The sequence below is a fragment of the Rhinoderma darwinii genome, chromosome 2, assembly GCF_050947455.1.
Source record: "Rhinoderma darwinii isolate aRhiDar2 chromosome 2, aRhiDar2.hap1, whole genome shotgun sequence".
NCBI classification, from domain to species: domain Eukaryota; kingdom Metazoa; phylum Chordata; class Amphibia; order Anura; family Rhinodermatidae; genus Rhinoderma; species Rhinoderma darwinii.
The window spans coordinates 116,147,291-116,163,498 of NC_134688.1; the positions used below are offsets into that span (position 1 = coordinate 116,147,291).

The 16,208-nt window shown below is 46.8% G+C and overlaps 1 protein-coding gene across 5 annotated transcripts in view; it reads left to right on the top strand.

Annotated features, from left to right (window-relative positions):
• Positions 1-16,208, top strand: part of KMT2D (lysine methyltransferase 2D) — a 193,794-nt gene that overhangs the window by 98,592 nt on the left and 78,994 nt on the right. For 2 of the 5 annotated variants that reach the window (XM_075852187.1, XM_075852190.1), the window contains 6 exons: positions 330-556; positions 681-754; positions 936-986; positions 10,710-12,437; positions 12,540-12,716; positions 12,857-13,008. In XM_075852187.1, the coding sequence (XP_075708302.1) occupies positions 330-556; positions 681-754; positions 936-986; positions 10,710-12,437; positions 12,540-12,716; positions 12,857-13,008 (2,409 nt within the window). The remainder of the gene's footprint in view (positions 1-329; positions 557-680; positions 755-935; positions 987-10,709; positions 12,438-12,539; positions 12,717-12,856; positions 13,009-16,208) is intronic. The other 3 variants (XM_075852188.1, XM_075852191.1, XM_075852189.1) reach the window with 2 other exon arrangements.

Sequence of the window (16,208 nt, forward strand, 5' to 3'; positions counted from 1 at the left end):
CCGAGGAGCACTGTGCTTATTTAGAAAAATAAATTTGCACAGGAACACAAAATGTTGTCGTCAAACATTTTGCCAGTCGCTTCATTTCAGTCTCGACTGCAAATATGATCTGCATATGTAGGGTATATGAAGCACAAAGCTAGTGTTAGGGTGGCCTGCTATTTAGGCGCATGAGGTACATAGTGCGTATATTCTAAACCTGCTTTCAGTTCTTACCTTTTGTACTGCCAATGGAAATCTAATAAATGAAGAGTTTAAGTTTTATATGAAGAAAAATACCCCAAAAGACATTACTTTATTTGGTGACACGTTAACTTTTCCTTACATAGGGACAGGGGTGGTTTGTTCAGTCCTGATCAATGTGACACTGATAGCTCGTTGACGACAGCCTCTACCCCTACTACACCTACCGCGGAGGGAGATGTTGATGGCCTTTCCTACAACCAGCGCAGCTTGCAACGTTGGGAAAAAGATGAAGAGTTGGGGGAGCTCTCTACAATATCACCTGTCCTTTATGCAAATAAAAATTTCCCTAACCTAAGGAAGGACTACCCAGGTGAGTTGTTGCAGATGTCTTGTAGGTAGAGAACTTTAATTGTAGAAATAGCAAAAAGTTTAATGGTTTTGTCAATGGAGTTTAACTCTTAATCCAATGCCTTTCTCCTCTTCTGGCATTTTAGACTGGTCGAGTCGATGCAAGCAGATCATGAAACTGTGGAGGAAAGTACCAGCCCAAGACAAAGCTCCTTATTTGGTGAGTGTTTGATACTACTTTTTAGTCAAAGTAAATGTAAGCCCCCAAATGCATTATATATGTGTGTGTGTGTGGTATGTGTGTATGTGTGTATGTATGTATGTATATGTGTGAAAAATGTGTTTTAAATGCAAGGTGTACCAGTGCTTACATTTTCCTTTTTGAATTTTGTTCCCTGCAGCAAAAGGCCAAAGACAATCGTGCAGCACATCGCATAAATAAGGTACAGAAGGTAAGTCACTGCTTTTTAGATAAAACTTATCAGTAGTTAGATTTTTTTTTTTTTTTTGTAGTTTGTGTATGATTTTATTCTTGTTTGCTATTCCTAGTTTAACTATTTAATCTAGTTTTTGTGCCCACCAAATCTTATGATCTAACCTGATGGGCTCATCTCAATAGTTATTTTAACATGAGAAAAACCCTATTTCTCGTTAAAGTATTGGGGGACACAGTACCATGGGTATAGGCCGCTGTCGCTAAAAAAAAAAAAAAAGTGTGGCTCTGCCCAGTGGGCTATATCCTCTGCTGAGCACTCCGCTCCCCAGTTTTTAGCCTAGTGTCCGCAGGAGGCAGACATGTCCTGCACTGCAGGCAATTCTGCTAGATTTTTTTTTATTTTAGTTTTATTTATTTCCTTTTCAGGTGCAGAGTGAGTCCCTCGTGTGTTCCACTTGCTGACTCCCCTGCGGGCACTGGGCAAAGGGAATTCCCACATTTTTCGTGGATTCCTGCCATTTTGGCAGATTCTCTTCCCACCTCAGTGGATGCCCACTTCTCTGGGGGATGTTCCCTGCCTTGGTCACCCAGTTCCCTATTATTACAGCACCGGTGGTTGAGTATGCCTGACATTCACCCTTCGTATGTGCGTTTTCCGAAGGGGCGGCAGGCTGCGCCTGAAGACTAATGACAGGTAAGTGTCTCCCCCCGCCATTGGGAGCTGCTGTGCATGGGGAAGAGAGAGAGGTGTTGTGTCCTTACTAAAGGGTTTCTAACACTTATGTGCTGACAGACATTATCTTCTTCTTTTTTTTTTTTTTTTACTACAAGTGGCATTCCGGCAGCGGCACCATTATTTTGGGCCCCGGCTTTGGTTCTCTGCTAGGCCGCAACCTGGCCACGCCCACTCGCGTTCCAGACTGTTCTCTGCCTGCTGTTTTCCCATGCCGTCTTTTTTGCGTTCTGATTGGACGCTCGGCAGGACCGTGAGTCGCGTGTCCATCCTGTCTAGCGCAGCGTGGGTTTTGCTGGAGGGGAGGAGTTTTGTTTTCCTCAGACGCTCTTCATGCTATCACCTGGTAGTGAACGCCATAGTACACTGAGCTGGTGTACTGAAGTCATACAGCGCTGGGAACGTTTTCCTGCTTCACAGGGGACACAGCACCTCTGGTAGGATAGCCATTGGCTATAGTATTTTTATTTTTTTAAAAGGCTCAAAATGTCTTCAAAGGGCAAAGCTCTTAAAACTCGAACCACCCCTGCCGTTGTAACGCACTTTGCGTGTACGCGGTACAGTACAAAGTCTCCATGCGGGCAGGCTGACCCAGTCTGTGTTCAGTGCCCTCCGTCTAAACCACCACCGGATTCCCCAGCTCCCGTGGTTAGTGAGCATATTACCCCCCATTGGGCGGTTTCCTTCACCCAGGCGGTTGATAATTTCGCCCGCCTCTCTGAGGTCATGGCGGGTGCCTTACAACGCCTACCTCAGCAATTAGCATCTCTGTTGTCTGACCCCTCTCGTGCACCACAGTCCATTCAGGCCCCCAGACATTCTTTCATGGATTGCACTCGTTCTAGTTCTCCTAGTGCATCCTGCAAGCGGGCCAGTAAATCAAGGAGATGTCATTCTTCCTCTTCCTCTTTGGACAAAAATGCTGCAAGCGTCTTTCATTCTTTTTATTCAATAGATTTATCTGAAGAAGCTGGTTCTTCTGGGGACGTCTCCCTCTGACTCAGAGTTTGAGTGTAATAGAACCCTATCCACTCCTACTGCTTTGAAGGATCTCATTCAGGCAGTGAGAGATCTACTTAAAGATTGCGGATGATCCTGCTGAATCCCCTCAGAATGAGTTACTATTGCATCGCCACAGGAATCATAAGAGTTTTGACAAATTGTTTTCCGATGCATGGAAACACTCTGACCAGCCCTTTGTATGTGTCCAAGTGCGTGGACTATGTTTCCTTTCTCTGATGAGTGTATTACCAATTGGTCTGCTCACTCCACTGTAGATGCTCCCATGGGCTTTATGAAAATACTACCTTACCGGTTGCAGATGCTTCCGCCTTAAAGGATCCAGTTGATGCCAAAATAGAGTCTATGGCAAAAGCAACTTTTAGTGTGGCCGCAGCTTCAGTCAGGCCCTCTTTTGCAGCATATTGGGTTAGCTTGGCTAGTTATGAACTAGCTACTCCACTACAGGACGCAATTGATTCAGGAGGATACTTCCCATTTTAGCTGCACAGCTTTTGCGGATGTCTAAATATATCTGAGACCTCTCCGTCCAAGCTGCCCAACAGTCGGCTAAGGCCATGGCTAATGCGGTAGCTGTCCGCAGGGCCATTTGGACTAGGAACTGGGATACTGACAGTGCCTTTGGGAAGGTTTTCGCCCTTCCATTTGCCCAGGATTTCCTTTATGGCCCTGACCTGGTCCAACTCATTTCTGAGGCTACAGGAGGAAGGAGCATTTTACTTCCACAACGTTGTCAAAGGCGACACCCAGTTCTCCCAGTCAGAACACACAGGTGCTTTCGTTCATTTCGGAACTTGGCTCCATGTCAGAGGCAGAACTCACTTGGCTTCCGTCCTTCCCTGTGCGGAGACCTTCCTTTTGGCCCAGAAACTCCTGGCAGACCTGCTTCGGCACAGCGGGCTTATACTGAAAATTTGCCCTCATCCGAGCTGCTCCCTTGGGTGGGGAAGCTGCTCTTCCATGAGACCTATCTCGAAGATGCTTGGGTGCGGAAGGTTGTGGGTTGTGTCGACCAGCTACAAAATCATTTTCTTCTCGCGCTCCAAGGCGGTTTTTCCTGTCAATGCCACCTCGGTGCCCCTCCAGGGACCAGGCTTTTTCTCAAGCCATTCAAAAGACTTCTCCATCATGGAGTAATTGACCCGTACCAGCTCCAGAACAATTCAAGGGGTTTTATTCAAAGCTTTTCACAGTACAAAAGAAGGTTGGATCTCTTCGTCCCATTCTGGATATAAAACGTCTCAATCAACGTGAAGATTCGAAGGTTTCACATGGAGTCTTTGTGATCGGAGGTCGCTTCTTTGAGGTCGACGGGTTTCTGTCTTTAATCGACATCAAGGATGCTTATCTTCATGTTCCGATTGCTTAAGTACATCAGTGTTTCCTGCGCTTTGCAGTAGGTCCAGGTAATAGACTCTCTGTTTCTCCCCTGGTCGTCATTCAACCTCCGGTATCTTTTTCCTCCCTTTCCACTCCTGCCTCGAGTGTTGAAAATGGGTCAACGACTCAGGAATCTTAGCCATTCTGGTGGCCCCAGACTGGCCTCGCAGAGCTTAGTACGCGCATCGCATTCTCTTGTTAACATGTGGTTTAAGCCCTTCGTTTATACATTGCAGCTACGGAGTTCTTCTGGAAGACTAACTCCCCATTATTTGTTCCTGAGGGCCCTTGTAAATGTATCTCCCAGCCTCCGAGGCCACCATTGCTAGCTGCATAGCTATCCATTGAAAAGGCCAACTCTGCTAAGGGTAGGGAACCTCCCTTCCGGCAACTGTTGCAACAGCCGTGGTTTAGGCTGCTCGAATGGCTATGATTCTTTTTCCCCACCCTAATGGACTGCTTTAGGACCTCCCATGGTACTGCGTCCCCCAGTGAATACTTTAACGAGAAAACAGGGTTTTTGTACTTGCCAGTAAAATCCCCTTTCTTGTTGAGTTCACTGGGGGACAGGTCCCACCCTATTTCTTTCTTATGTTTTTCTAGGGGTTGCTTTTCTCATTGGAAACCTATTGTGTTAAACCTTCTCTGCTCTCCTACTGCTCTTGGTACAAACTGAGGAGCTGAGTGCTCAGCAGAGGGTATAGCCCACTGGGCGGAGCCACACATTTTTACCTAGTGTGAGCCTCCTAGTGACAGCGGCCTATACACATGGTACTGTCCCCCACTAAATTCAACGAGAAAGGGATTTTACTGGTAAATACAAAAATCCTTTATTCTTGTTCGTATCATTGGGGGGGACACAGACCGTGGGTATATGCTGTTACCACTTGGAGGCTTGACACTAAGAATTAAAGTGCTATCCCCTCTTGCAAGATATTCCCCACCCACAGACACTGAGCTAATCCAGTCTTAGCTTAGTGTCCGTAGGAGGCAGACTCTCCTGCTGGTTCAGCAGTTTGTCAGTTTTTTTTTTTTATATTCGTTTTTTTCTTTTATTTCCTCTATAGGTGGGAAGCCAGGGCAACGCTGTACCCCTGCTTTCTCCGAACTGGTGGGAGCATGTCAACTCCACTTTGCCGTTGATCATCTGCCAATGAAGACTAGCACTAGCTCAAGCTCTTTGTCTCCCACTAGCCTAAGAGGCACCCCTCCTCTACTGCTTCCCACCATTGTCCCCTCTCACCTGAGGGCTGCTCACTGAGGAGGTGCCCCATTCTGGTCTCAAATTGTTGGGAGCAAGAAATGGACCTGAAATTGGGTAAGTAAGGGAAAAACAACATACCCGACCCCCTTCCTTCCAGAGAGGGCTTGTCGGAAGGACAGCTTATCGATTCCTAATCTGATCTGGGCGAGGAACAATCATCTTAGTTTTCCTCTAAAAGTGGACTTTCTCATTCATTAAGGCAGTTCGTCAAACCATACAGGTGACTGACGCGGAGCCTTCTTCTGAAGCGGTCTCTTTCCGCCTACCTAAATGGTCGCAAATTGGTTTTCCCTCTTACTCAGAGTTTGCGCTCTCTAATAAGAGGGGAAAAAACCATTTTGTTTTTTGTTTCAAAATTTTGAAACAATTTTGTTTCATTCATCAACCGCTCCAAATCCTATCTAATCCCTTCCGAGACACTTACTTACTTGCCTTTCTGGGCATAACCTTCGACACTCCGTTGGCAAGGGTGTTTCTGCCCTAGGAGAGGCTGTCCGCTTTTCAGACTTGGATTCTGGTCTTATGAAAGGGTTCACTGATCTCTCTGTTTCTGCATGCGGTCCTCGGCACCATGGCGGCCCCAATCAAGGCCTGTCTCCTTTTGCACAGTTTCAGACTCGTACTCTTCAAAGGGTCGATCCTATCCAGGTGGCACCACTCCCTGGCGTCTTTGGATAAACAGATTATATTTCCTTAGTCAGTCACTGGTTGCTCTCCTCCCCTACCATTCAGGAAGGCCGCTTCTTTCTCCTGCTGAAATCACAAATCCTTTCCATGGATGCGAGTCTCTGAGGTTGATGAGGGACGTTCTGGAACCTCATGGCTCAGGGACTGTGGTCTCTGCAATAATTCTCTCTTCCCATGAACCTCATAGAATTGACAGCAATGTCCCTCTGCCTGCTGCATTGGACATCACTTCTGTCGGTGCTAATTTAAATGGACAATGTCACCACAGGGGCTTATCTAAATCACCATGGTAATGTCAGAGGCCGCAAGGATTCTTACCTGGGCAGAGAGGCACGTCCCTGCTCTCAGTGGTGCACATCCCAGGGGCCAAGAACTGGGTTGCGGACTTACTCAGTTGAGAACAGGTCGTCCCAGGGGAGTGGTCTCTTAATCAGGATGTTTTTTCCTTTATGACCACACCAGCTAGACCTACTTCCGCTGGTGTGAGGATCATAACCTCCCCTCCTTTTGCGCTTTTCCCATTCCAGGGTCCATTCTTTACACCAAGTAGGTCGGGATCAGGGTTTTTCCATTAGTTCCTTTTAAGGGACAGTTGTTAGTGCTTTCAGTCCTCTTTAATCGTCCGCTGGCATCTAAATCTGAAGTTTGAACTCTTGTTCACGTTGCCCCCAGTAATCCATTTCCGACTTCTCCGCGTTACCTCAACTTGTTCTGGACATTTCACAATCTGCTCCATTTGAGTCTTTGGGAGAACTCTCTGTGCCTTCTTTCCTGGAAGGTGGTTTTGCTGGCCGCTGTAACCTCCATTCAGAGGGTTTCCGAACTTGCAGTCTGTCTTGCCATCGTCCATTCTCGACTCATCGGAATAAGGCAGTGCTCCATAAAGTTCCCTCTTTTTTTGCCTAAGATAATCTCCTTTCACCTAAATGAAGACCTCTTACTGCTGTCCCTTTGTCTCCCATTTGCTTCTTTCTGCAGATTGGATTCCTTGTTTGGCGTCCCAGAGGTTCCAGTGGCCTCTAAGGCTACTTATCGGCCACTGGATTCAGTAGGCTATTTGTTATGCCTACCCGGTCATGGGTAGGGAACCACCCTTTCTGATTACGGGTCACTCCATTAGGGCAGTTGGAGCTTCTTGGGCTGTGTACCATCAGGTTTCTGTTTTTCATTTGTGCAAGACGGCTACCTGGTCTTCTTTGCACACTTATGTCAAGTTCTACCTGGTGCACACTTCTGCAGATGCTTTGCTTAGTCCCAAGGTCTTGAGTATGTCTCACAGTCTGTGTCCTCAATTTATCCGAACAAGAAAAGTGGATTTTTTGTGTACTCCCCATAAAATCCTTTTCTCGTCCAATTCATTGGGGGACACAACTCACACACGTGGTGTTTTTTTTTTATTTTTTTGTTGTTTTTTTTATCAGGGGTGTCATGGTTGTATGTTGGAGGTTTTTTCCTCTCTGCTTCTTATTTAAGTTCCTTACCTTGTGTTTCTGCTACTCCGTACAGACAGACTGGATTAGCTCAGTTTCTGTAGGTGGGTTATATTCTGTAGTAGGGGCTAGCCCTTTTTTTTTAGTCTTTGTGTCCAAGCCTTGTAGGGTCAACAGCATATACCCGTAGTCTCTAACCTCCAATGATCTGGACAAGAAAAGGATTTTACTGTGAGTACTCAAAAATACACTTATTTTATTTTCCTCTTCTTTTGATTTTCTTAAATTGGGTGCTACACAAATTCCTTGCAAATTAAACGGCTTCACAACTCTTCAAGTGACAACATATTATATGTATGGTCACTGGTATTAGAGTTTTAAACAATAAAACATTCACCAAGTCTTAAAATGGTACAATGGAATGTGTAAGTAGAATTTGAAATTCGGTGAATGCTTTCCATGAACATAGGTCTGAACTACAAAACCTACAGTAATGAAAAAATGACTGTTTTAATAGCAGTGGACACATTTACATTGACCTCTTTTGTTGCTGTAGAGTTTGTGCAACTCCTGTAAGTTGCTGGCTGTGGTGCTGCTTCTGACTCCTGTTGACTCAGGGATGACATCAACCATCTGCTATACTGAGAGCCTGCTCTCTTTGCTGGAGTGCTTGCATCCATACCCTCCTACTTCTTTCAGCAGCACAGTGTAAAGTCTGTGGGACGTAGCAGAGCAGGGTAGAAGTAATGGTAGTATTTTACCCAGGGCACTATGTACAGGGTAAGAGGAGAAGCACACAGACACACAGCCAAGTCTTCCAAGAGGGACACGAAGTGTGTGTGTGTGTGTGTGTGTGTGTACAAAATACATGTCCAGCTGCACATACACGTGGCGTACTTGAATTGTATTTTCACAGTGTATAAATTTGCTGTGGAAGCTACAATATATGCCTATGGGAAAAATATTCTAAAATGCAAACTGATTTCTCTGAGTTGCAGAATATTTTTGCCCATAGGCCATAACTCCCAACCGTCCCGGATCTGGCGGGACAGCCCCGGTTTCTCACAACTGTCCCGGGCGGTTTGCAAAATGTCCCGCTGGGCGCTGCATCAAAACAGCTGATCGCTGTTGACTGCAACAGCGATCAGAAGAAGGCAGGAGTCTTGCGGCGGTGTTCTCACTGGGATCGATGCCGGCACGGGAATGGACCAGTACAGTCACCTGACCTGTCATCTGACCTCACTGGTCAGGTGACTGGACTGGTCCACTCCCGGGCCGGCATCGACACCAGTGAGAACACCGCCACAAGACTCCTGCCGCCTTCTGACGGTGAGTGACGTCAAAGCAGAGCGGAGAGTGGCAACAGTAGGGCCGGCTACCTCTACCGCTCTCCGCTCTGGCGGCATTGTGGCACAAAGTATAAGGGAGTTGTGTTGTGCTACCTACTCGGGGGGCTGTGTGTGGAGCGGTGTACAGGGGGGCTGTGTGTGGAGCGGTGTGCAGGGGGGCTGTGTGTGGAGCGGTGTGCAGGGGGGGGCTGTGTGTGGAGCAGTGTACAAGGGGGGGGCTGTGTGTGGAGCAGTGTACAAGGGGGGGGCTGTGTGTGGAGCCGTGTACAAGGGGGGGGGGGGCTGTGTGTGGAGCCGTGTACAAGGGGGGGGGCTGTGTGTGGAGCCGTGTACAAGGGGGGGGCTGTGTGTGGGGCTGTGTGTGGAGCCGTGTACAAGGGGGGGGCTGTGTGTGGAGCCGTGTACAAGGGGGGGCTGTGTGTGGAGCCGTGTACAAGGGGGGGCCTGTGTGTGGAGCCGTGTACAAGGGGGGGGGGCCTGTGTGTGGAGCCGTGTACAAGGGGGGGGGGGCCTGTGTGTGGAGCCGTGTACAAGGGGGGGGGGGCCTGTGTGTGGAGCCGTGTACAAGGGGGGGGGGGCCTGTGTGTGGAGCCGTGTACAAGGGGGGGGGGCCTGTGTGTGGAGCCGTGTACAAGGGGGGGGGGGGGGGGCTGTGTGTGGAGCCGTGTAAAAGTGGGGGGCCTGTCTGTGGAGCCGTGTAAAAGTGGGGGGGCCTGTGTGTGGAGCCGTGTAAAAGGGGGGGCCTGTGTGTGGAGCCGTGTAAAAGGGGGGGGCCTGTGTGTGGAGCCGTGTAAAGGGGGGGCCTGTGTGTGGAGCCGTGTACAGGGGGGGCGCTGTGTGTGGAGCCGTGTACAGGGGGGGGGGGCGCTGTGTGTGGAGCAGTGTACAAGGGGGGGGGGCTGTGTGTGGAGCCGTGTACAAGGGGGGGGGGGGGGGCTGTGTGTGGCGCCATCTACCGGGGGGGGGGGGCCTGTGTGTGGCGCCATCTACAAGGGGGCTCTGGTGGATGAATTTTCCATTGACTGGCAGCAGAGTTACGCAACTGGAAAAAAAAATCCCCATCATGTAACTCTGCTACCTGTCAATTGAAAAGTCATCAACCACAGGGTCTCCCTCTTCACTTACATTGTTCTCAGCCTTTTGGTTTGTCCTGCAGCTGCTGCTGCCGTGATGAGCAAATGTTCTACCCAAGATAGGAAAAGTAACATAAAGACGATATAACCGGATCCATAATATCTGTGATATCCAGACAGTCTAGAGCTCCGCAGTGAGAATTTGCGCGTGTTATTTGCAGAAGGATCGGGCCGGGATTTGATGTGTTTATGCGGGGATATTGGGCGTGGTTAGGGGGCGTGGCTTAAAATGACCCTCTTTTTCAAATTCAAAAGTTGGGAGGTATGCCATAGGCATACATTGTAAGGTTTTCCGCAGCGTAGGTTTACACTGCAGAAATACAATACAATGCAAGGATGCCAAATATTAGCGCACCCTTACAAAGAGGTGCATACCCAAATGAGCCAAGTTTGAAACTAGGTTGAAAAGCTGCATATCATGGTATCTGAAAATGAAATAATGGAGATTGCAGTCTGAAATTTACGTGCACATTTTTTAACTCAAGGCAACTATTTGCTTATGTAAGAAAAATAAAAATGTTTTCCTTGTAAAAGATGTGAATAGCATTTAAGTTAGTGAATTGATGCAAACTATAGGTCAATTGCATATTTCATCATTTTAATCTTTATTGCACAAATCAGTATACAGAATATCAACATGTGTAAATGTACATAAGTAAGCTCACATTGCATAAGATTATATTGAAGATACTATATATCCTACACAATCCTTGTTACATATATTTTTGCTTTGGTCTTTATAGCAGGCGGAGAGTCAAATCAACAAGCAGTCCAAAGTAGAAGGAGTACGAAAAGCAGAGCGTCCAGTTCTTCAGCTTCAAATTCCCATGCATCCGGGTTCACAGTCTGGAGCATGCCATGACTATCGGGGTGCAGGACAGGATGTCTACATGTCTAGTGGCTCTGCAATGTCTACCTCCTCAGACTTGTTTCTGAAACCACCTTCAGCGGGAACTCCTGGGGCAGAGTCATCAGCGGACATTTTCTTCAAATTGCCTCCTCAGTCTCCATCGCAGGAGCATTTTCCTACTTCTCCTGCATATTCATTGGACTCTCGATATCCGTCTTCCTTGACACAGTCTCCAGCCTCGGCTGGGGGATTTCAGACTCTTTCTGGGGCAGAGCACCAACATTCACTGAATACACAGAATTCTTCTCCATGTGTGGAATATCCGCCTTCTCGTGCAACCACTCCTCATCAACCAGAGCCATTTGTCAAGCCACGGTATCCGACCGGATCTCTGGATAACCTTTCGTTGATTGGGAGCCCCAGCTCAAGGCCTTGTCAACTAAATGAGTCCTCCAGCAAACCTGAAATTATGCTGTCTCCTACACGTTACAGTGATGCCAAGAGACAGACTGATGGAATTCTCCTTCAAATAAAGAAGGAAGAGCCTGGGCTTGGATCTCCTGGCTTTCAACACAGCACTTGTTCGGATGGAACATCGGAGATGAAATGTGATGTTTTCAAAGCACCTCTAACCCCTCGAATGTCTCAGTTAGAGCCTCACAGTCCTGCTCCATCACATAGGGAAACTCATATGCAAGCACAAATGACATCACCTCAACATCATTCAGAAATGTACAGACCGACTTCAACAGCCCCATACAATGACCCATTTTCGCAGCCTCCATTAACTCCTCGACCTCCGCCTTCTGACCCATTTACTCGTGTCCCAACAAGTCCACAATCGCAGGGAAGTTCCCATTCGCCTCTGACCCCAAGACCATTGTCAACTGAAGCATTTTGTCCCTCACCAGTCACTCCACGATTTCAGTCTCCAGACCCGTATTCCCGTCCGCCTTCTCGGCCTCAATCACGAGATCCATTTTCCCCCCCTTATAAACCTCCTCGTCCTCAAATGATAGAAACGGGTTTTAAACCAACTGCACAACTTTCTCACTCCACTCCCATCAGTACAAACTACCAGCAATCTTTAGATGTTCACCAAAAATCTCAAGTGGGCCAACAGCAAAGTTTATTTGCTCGTTCTCCAGGGGCAAATATTTATCAGAGTTCTCAAAACCAGCTATGTTTTACGTTTCCTCATTCCCCTGGAGATGGTGTAAAAAGTTCTCCCTCCCACCAGCCTCATGCAACCCCCACCCATTCATTGAACAGCCATTTTGCCCCAAACAAGCCACAAATCTACACTTCTCCAAGCAGCAGTACCACCACCTCCTTCCACCCCGCCGGCAGTCCACACTCATCTGGAAACAGTAGCACTTCAGAAGCTTATATTCAGTCCCCACTCCGACCTCCTTCAGTTTTACCCCAAGAAGCATCCTATCAGTCCCCAGCCACTAACCAGCGTGCAGGTCTTCACTCTCCAGCAGAAAAACCCAGGGAAGATGTTGCTGCTATTCCAAATGCTCTTGGCAGTACCGGTAGAGATGTACCAGAACTACAAGGAACAGCTGATGCTTCTCTAAGCAACCTAAGTCAGTCGGAACAAGAGAAACAAAGACAGGTGTGTGTGTGTATGTGTGTGTGTTTCTATCAAGTTTGATTTGTTATAGAAATATAAAGAATATATGTTACTAATGTTGAATTGTCTTTATATTTCATTCAGCGTCAAAGACTAAGAGAACTCCTCATTAGGCAGCAGATCCAGAGAAATACCTTAAGACAGGAAAAGGAGGCTGCTGCAGCAGCCATGAATACTTCGCAAACCGGATGGGGTGGAGAACCTAGTGGACAAAGCTACGATCAGTCAGGTCGTGTAGTGATGTATCATCCTCCAACACAAGTAAGATGACATTGTAATTCAGCGTGCTACATTTAAGTGTTGCAACAACGAAAGAGTACGTTTTTTCATGTTGGCTTTTCTTTGAACAGAATTACATTTTTATTTTTTTTTCTCCTTTTATTGCCTTTCCTTATGCTAAGCAGGAAAAGGGTGGTCTTGGAGTGATCACCACTTCCGCAGGGGCTGCAAAAGTTGCTGGACAGGCAGTGGCTTCAACATCATTTCCACAGGACGAACGTCTCAATATGCCTTTGCCTTCAGCATCTCCTGTTTCTGTTGATGGTTCTGCCAGGTAGGTTTAAAATCCTATTTACACATTAATCTGGTCTTGTACATCACAGATATTTACATATATAGGAGCTGAAATAATGTATTTTAGATGAGTCCTCTTCATGATGTCTACTGCCTGGCATAATTTGAGGAAACTTTAGCACCTAAAGAAGCAAGGCAATTTTTTTTTTCTATTTTTTTATCCACCCTGCTCCTCTTCCAAGAGCCATAACTTTTTTTTTTTTTTCCATCTTTTGACACCGCGTATGTAAGCTATTTTTTTAATGGCAGCATTAAATGTACCATATAATGTTTTGAGTAACTTTTTTACATGTTACATTTTTTTATTCTGCAGGTCAGTACGATTAGGTCTATAGCAAACTTTTATATAGGTTATTTTGTTTTACTACTTTTACAAAATAAAAACCATTAAAAAAAATAATTATTGTTTTGTGTTGCCGTATTTTAAGGCGCATCTTTCCGCTGATGGTGCTGTATGAGAGCTTGTTTTTTGAATGGCGACCTGTAGTTTTTATTAGTGCCATTTTGGGGCATACACATTTTTAATCACTTTTGTTCCATTTTTGGGGGGAATAAAGGAGACCAAAAAAACAACAATTATGGCATTGTGAGTTTGTTTCTTTTCTAGCTCGTGTTATTGGGGATACGCAAGACTGTGGGTATAAGCTGCTGCCACTAGGAGGAGACGCTAAGCAAAAAAAAGTGGTAGTGCCTCCTACATAGGCTATACCCCTCTTGCAGACAGTGAGCTGATCAGTTTTTAGCTTGGTGTCCTGAGGAGGCAGGCCTCCCTGCTTATATGCAGCAGTCTTTCTTTTTTTTTTTTCCCCTCCGTGTTTTTTTTTTTTTTTCTTTCTTCTTCCAGGTTTGAGCACAGGGTTGACGCTGCCTACCTGTTCACCCCACCAAGGGCAAAGCATGCGGAGTCAATCCTACTGCGCCGTTGTCCCCCTGACCAGACAAGTGGGACAAGAGCACCAGAGCTTTTTTGTCACCCACCAGCCCAAGGGTAACCCAGCTGCCTGCTTGCTCCCCATCAGTTCTCCCTCTCACTAGAAGGGGTAACCCTTCTGGTTTTTCACCTGGGAACTAAAGAGCAATTCGAGGAGTGAGTTTAATCGGAATTAGGCGAGTTAAAAACTACACACCCACCTCACACTCCTGTGCTCAACTCCGCTACATCTCCAGTGGGCTTAATCTGCCAGGCCGGTGGAACGTTTCTTCAGGCTTTCTCCTCTTCTTAGGCCAAGTCTCCTTCCCTTTCAATTGCACTGGGTCCTCCACTCCTTTGTTTGCTCATAGCATGGGCTTACTGTGACCCTGCTTCTCCTCCCAGCGGTTGAGCCAGGAACATCCGGCCTAATAAGCCTCAAATTCACTCGGTCCGGCCACAGCACTAATTTAGGCCCAAGGCCTACTTGGCTGCTCACTTCTGATGCATTGGCCAGTTTTTCGAATACTATGAACGCAATTTGCAGGCTTACGCTGCCCCCTTTTTTCCCTTTGTGCTTGAGTTGCGAAACAGAGTCCTTTAATATAGGGGTGCTACCGCCTCCCTTGATAATGCAAAACTCCTCTCAAGACTACAGACAGTCTCAGAATATCTGACAACATTCTGGTGGGACCAGTTCGTTAGTCCTTCGTATTCAGCCCAGTTGCAAATTGCTACGCATTGATTGTGTGCATCAGGTAGCCGCATTACCCTCCGATAGGCTACGCCCCATTTTTTTTCTTTTTTACATGTGTAACTGCCATTGCTTCACAGTTATCCGGCTGACAAACTTCCTTTCGTTCTTGGAGTAATTGTTATACAGATTACCGTTCTTTTGTGGAACGTGTAACAGACTTTGCTGTACAGTTATCATAACGAATATCCGAAAGCCACATTGCCCCCTTCCATAGATGGAGCAATTGTGTTACGCATGACCCGGCAGCCGCATTACCCCCTTCCATAGGTGGATTAATTGTGCTATCCTGTATCGGACATGGTTACACAGCTACTGTTAACATCAGAGAACCAGTTTACCCCCTTACTCAGGCAGAGTTATGGTGCAAGTGTTGCTCGCTGTATCCGACATGGCTGTGCAGTTATTGTTGGATCCAGGCAGCCACGTTATCCATCTTATAGGTAGAGCCCTTGTGCTATTGTAAGGCACCGTATCTGACAGGGCTGCGGAACTACTTTAAGCACCAGACAGCCACATTAACCGCTTACACAGGCAATGTAATTGTGCTTATGCTAGACGGTGTATCAGACATGGCTATGTAGTTACTGCCTGTACGCGGAGTCATTGTGCTATTGCTAGACTGTACCTGATATGACTATGCAGTTATTGCAAGCATCCGAAGGCCACTCCACGTAATTATGTTCTTGCGGATTACCCTCTTTCTTTACAAGGGTTACCTGACTGCTACTTAACATACTGTTCAGTTTCAGCAGACACCTTCTTTATTTGCTCTAGGTGCAACGCTAAATGGAAGGCACTTTATAGCAGCGAAGCAAGTTAAGAGAGTCCAGCGTTAAAGTCCATTTCCTGATAAATATATTACAGTGCAGTCAGTCTTGACCCCTCTGCCCTGCCTGCCAGGCCCCAAGGATGACATCCATGTCCCCGCCTCCTTCTGAGTATCCCCACTGAACCAGACTGGGTATGATCCTTGTCTCTGGCAAAGGCCGACCTTCATAGGTCTCCATATCATTTATGGACATCCTGGTATGTCTAGTTGACTGATCCCTTGACAGGAGGTTGCCCACTGCACCTCAATGTGAAGGCCCCCTCGCGATAGTCCCCTTAAAAAGCATCAGGTCTGATTTTTTTTTTTTTTTTTTTATTTTATTTTTTTTTTCCCCTCCTGCACCACCAATCATAAACTACAGTTGGCCGGAGGTTTGCTCTGTCAACCTCTCAGCAAAGCTAGGTGTTAGTTCAAGATGAAGTACCTGATCATAAATTGGACAGATGTTATACAGTGCTCCAGAACAGCTGTCATGTGGACAGCCTCATCACTGCAGTCTGGGAGATGCTCAAGATTGAGGCCCCTGTGCCTTCCACTGAGGGTTTTTGGTTAAGTTTTCTAAAAAGCTTTTAGGAGTCTCTTCATTTGATGCCATGAATTGTCAAACCACAGCCCTGTGGTTACTCATAAACCAGGCTGAAGGCCAGATGACCTTTCCCATCTCACATTCCCCACAGGACCTAG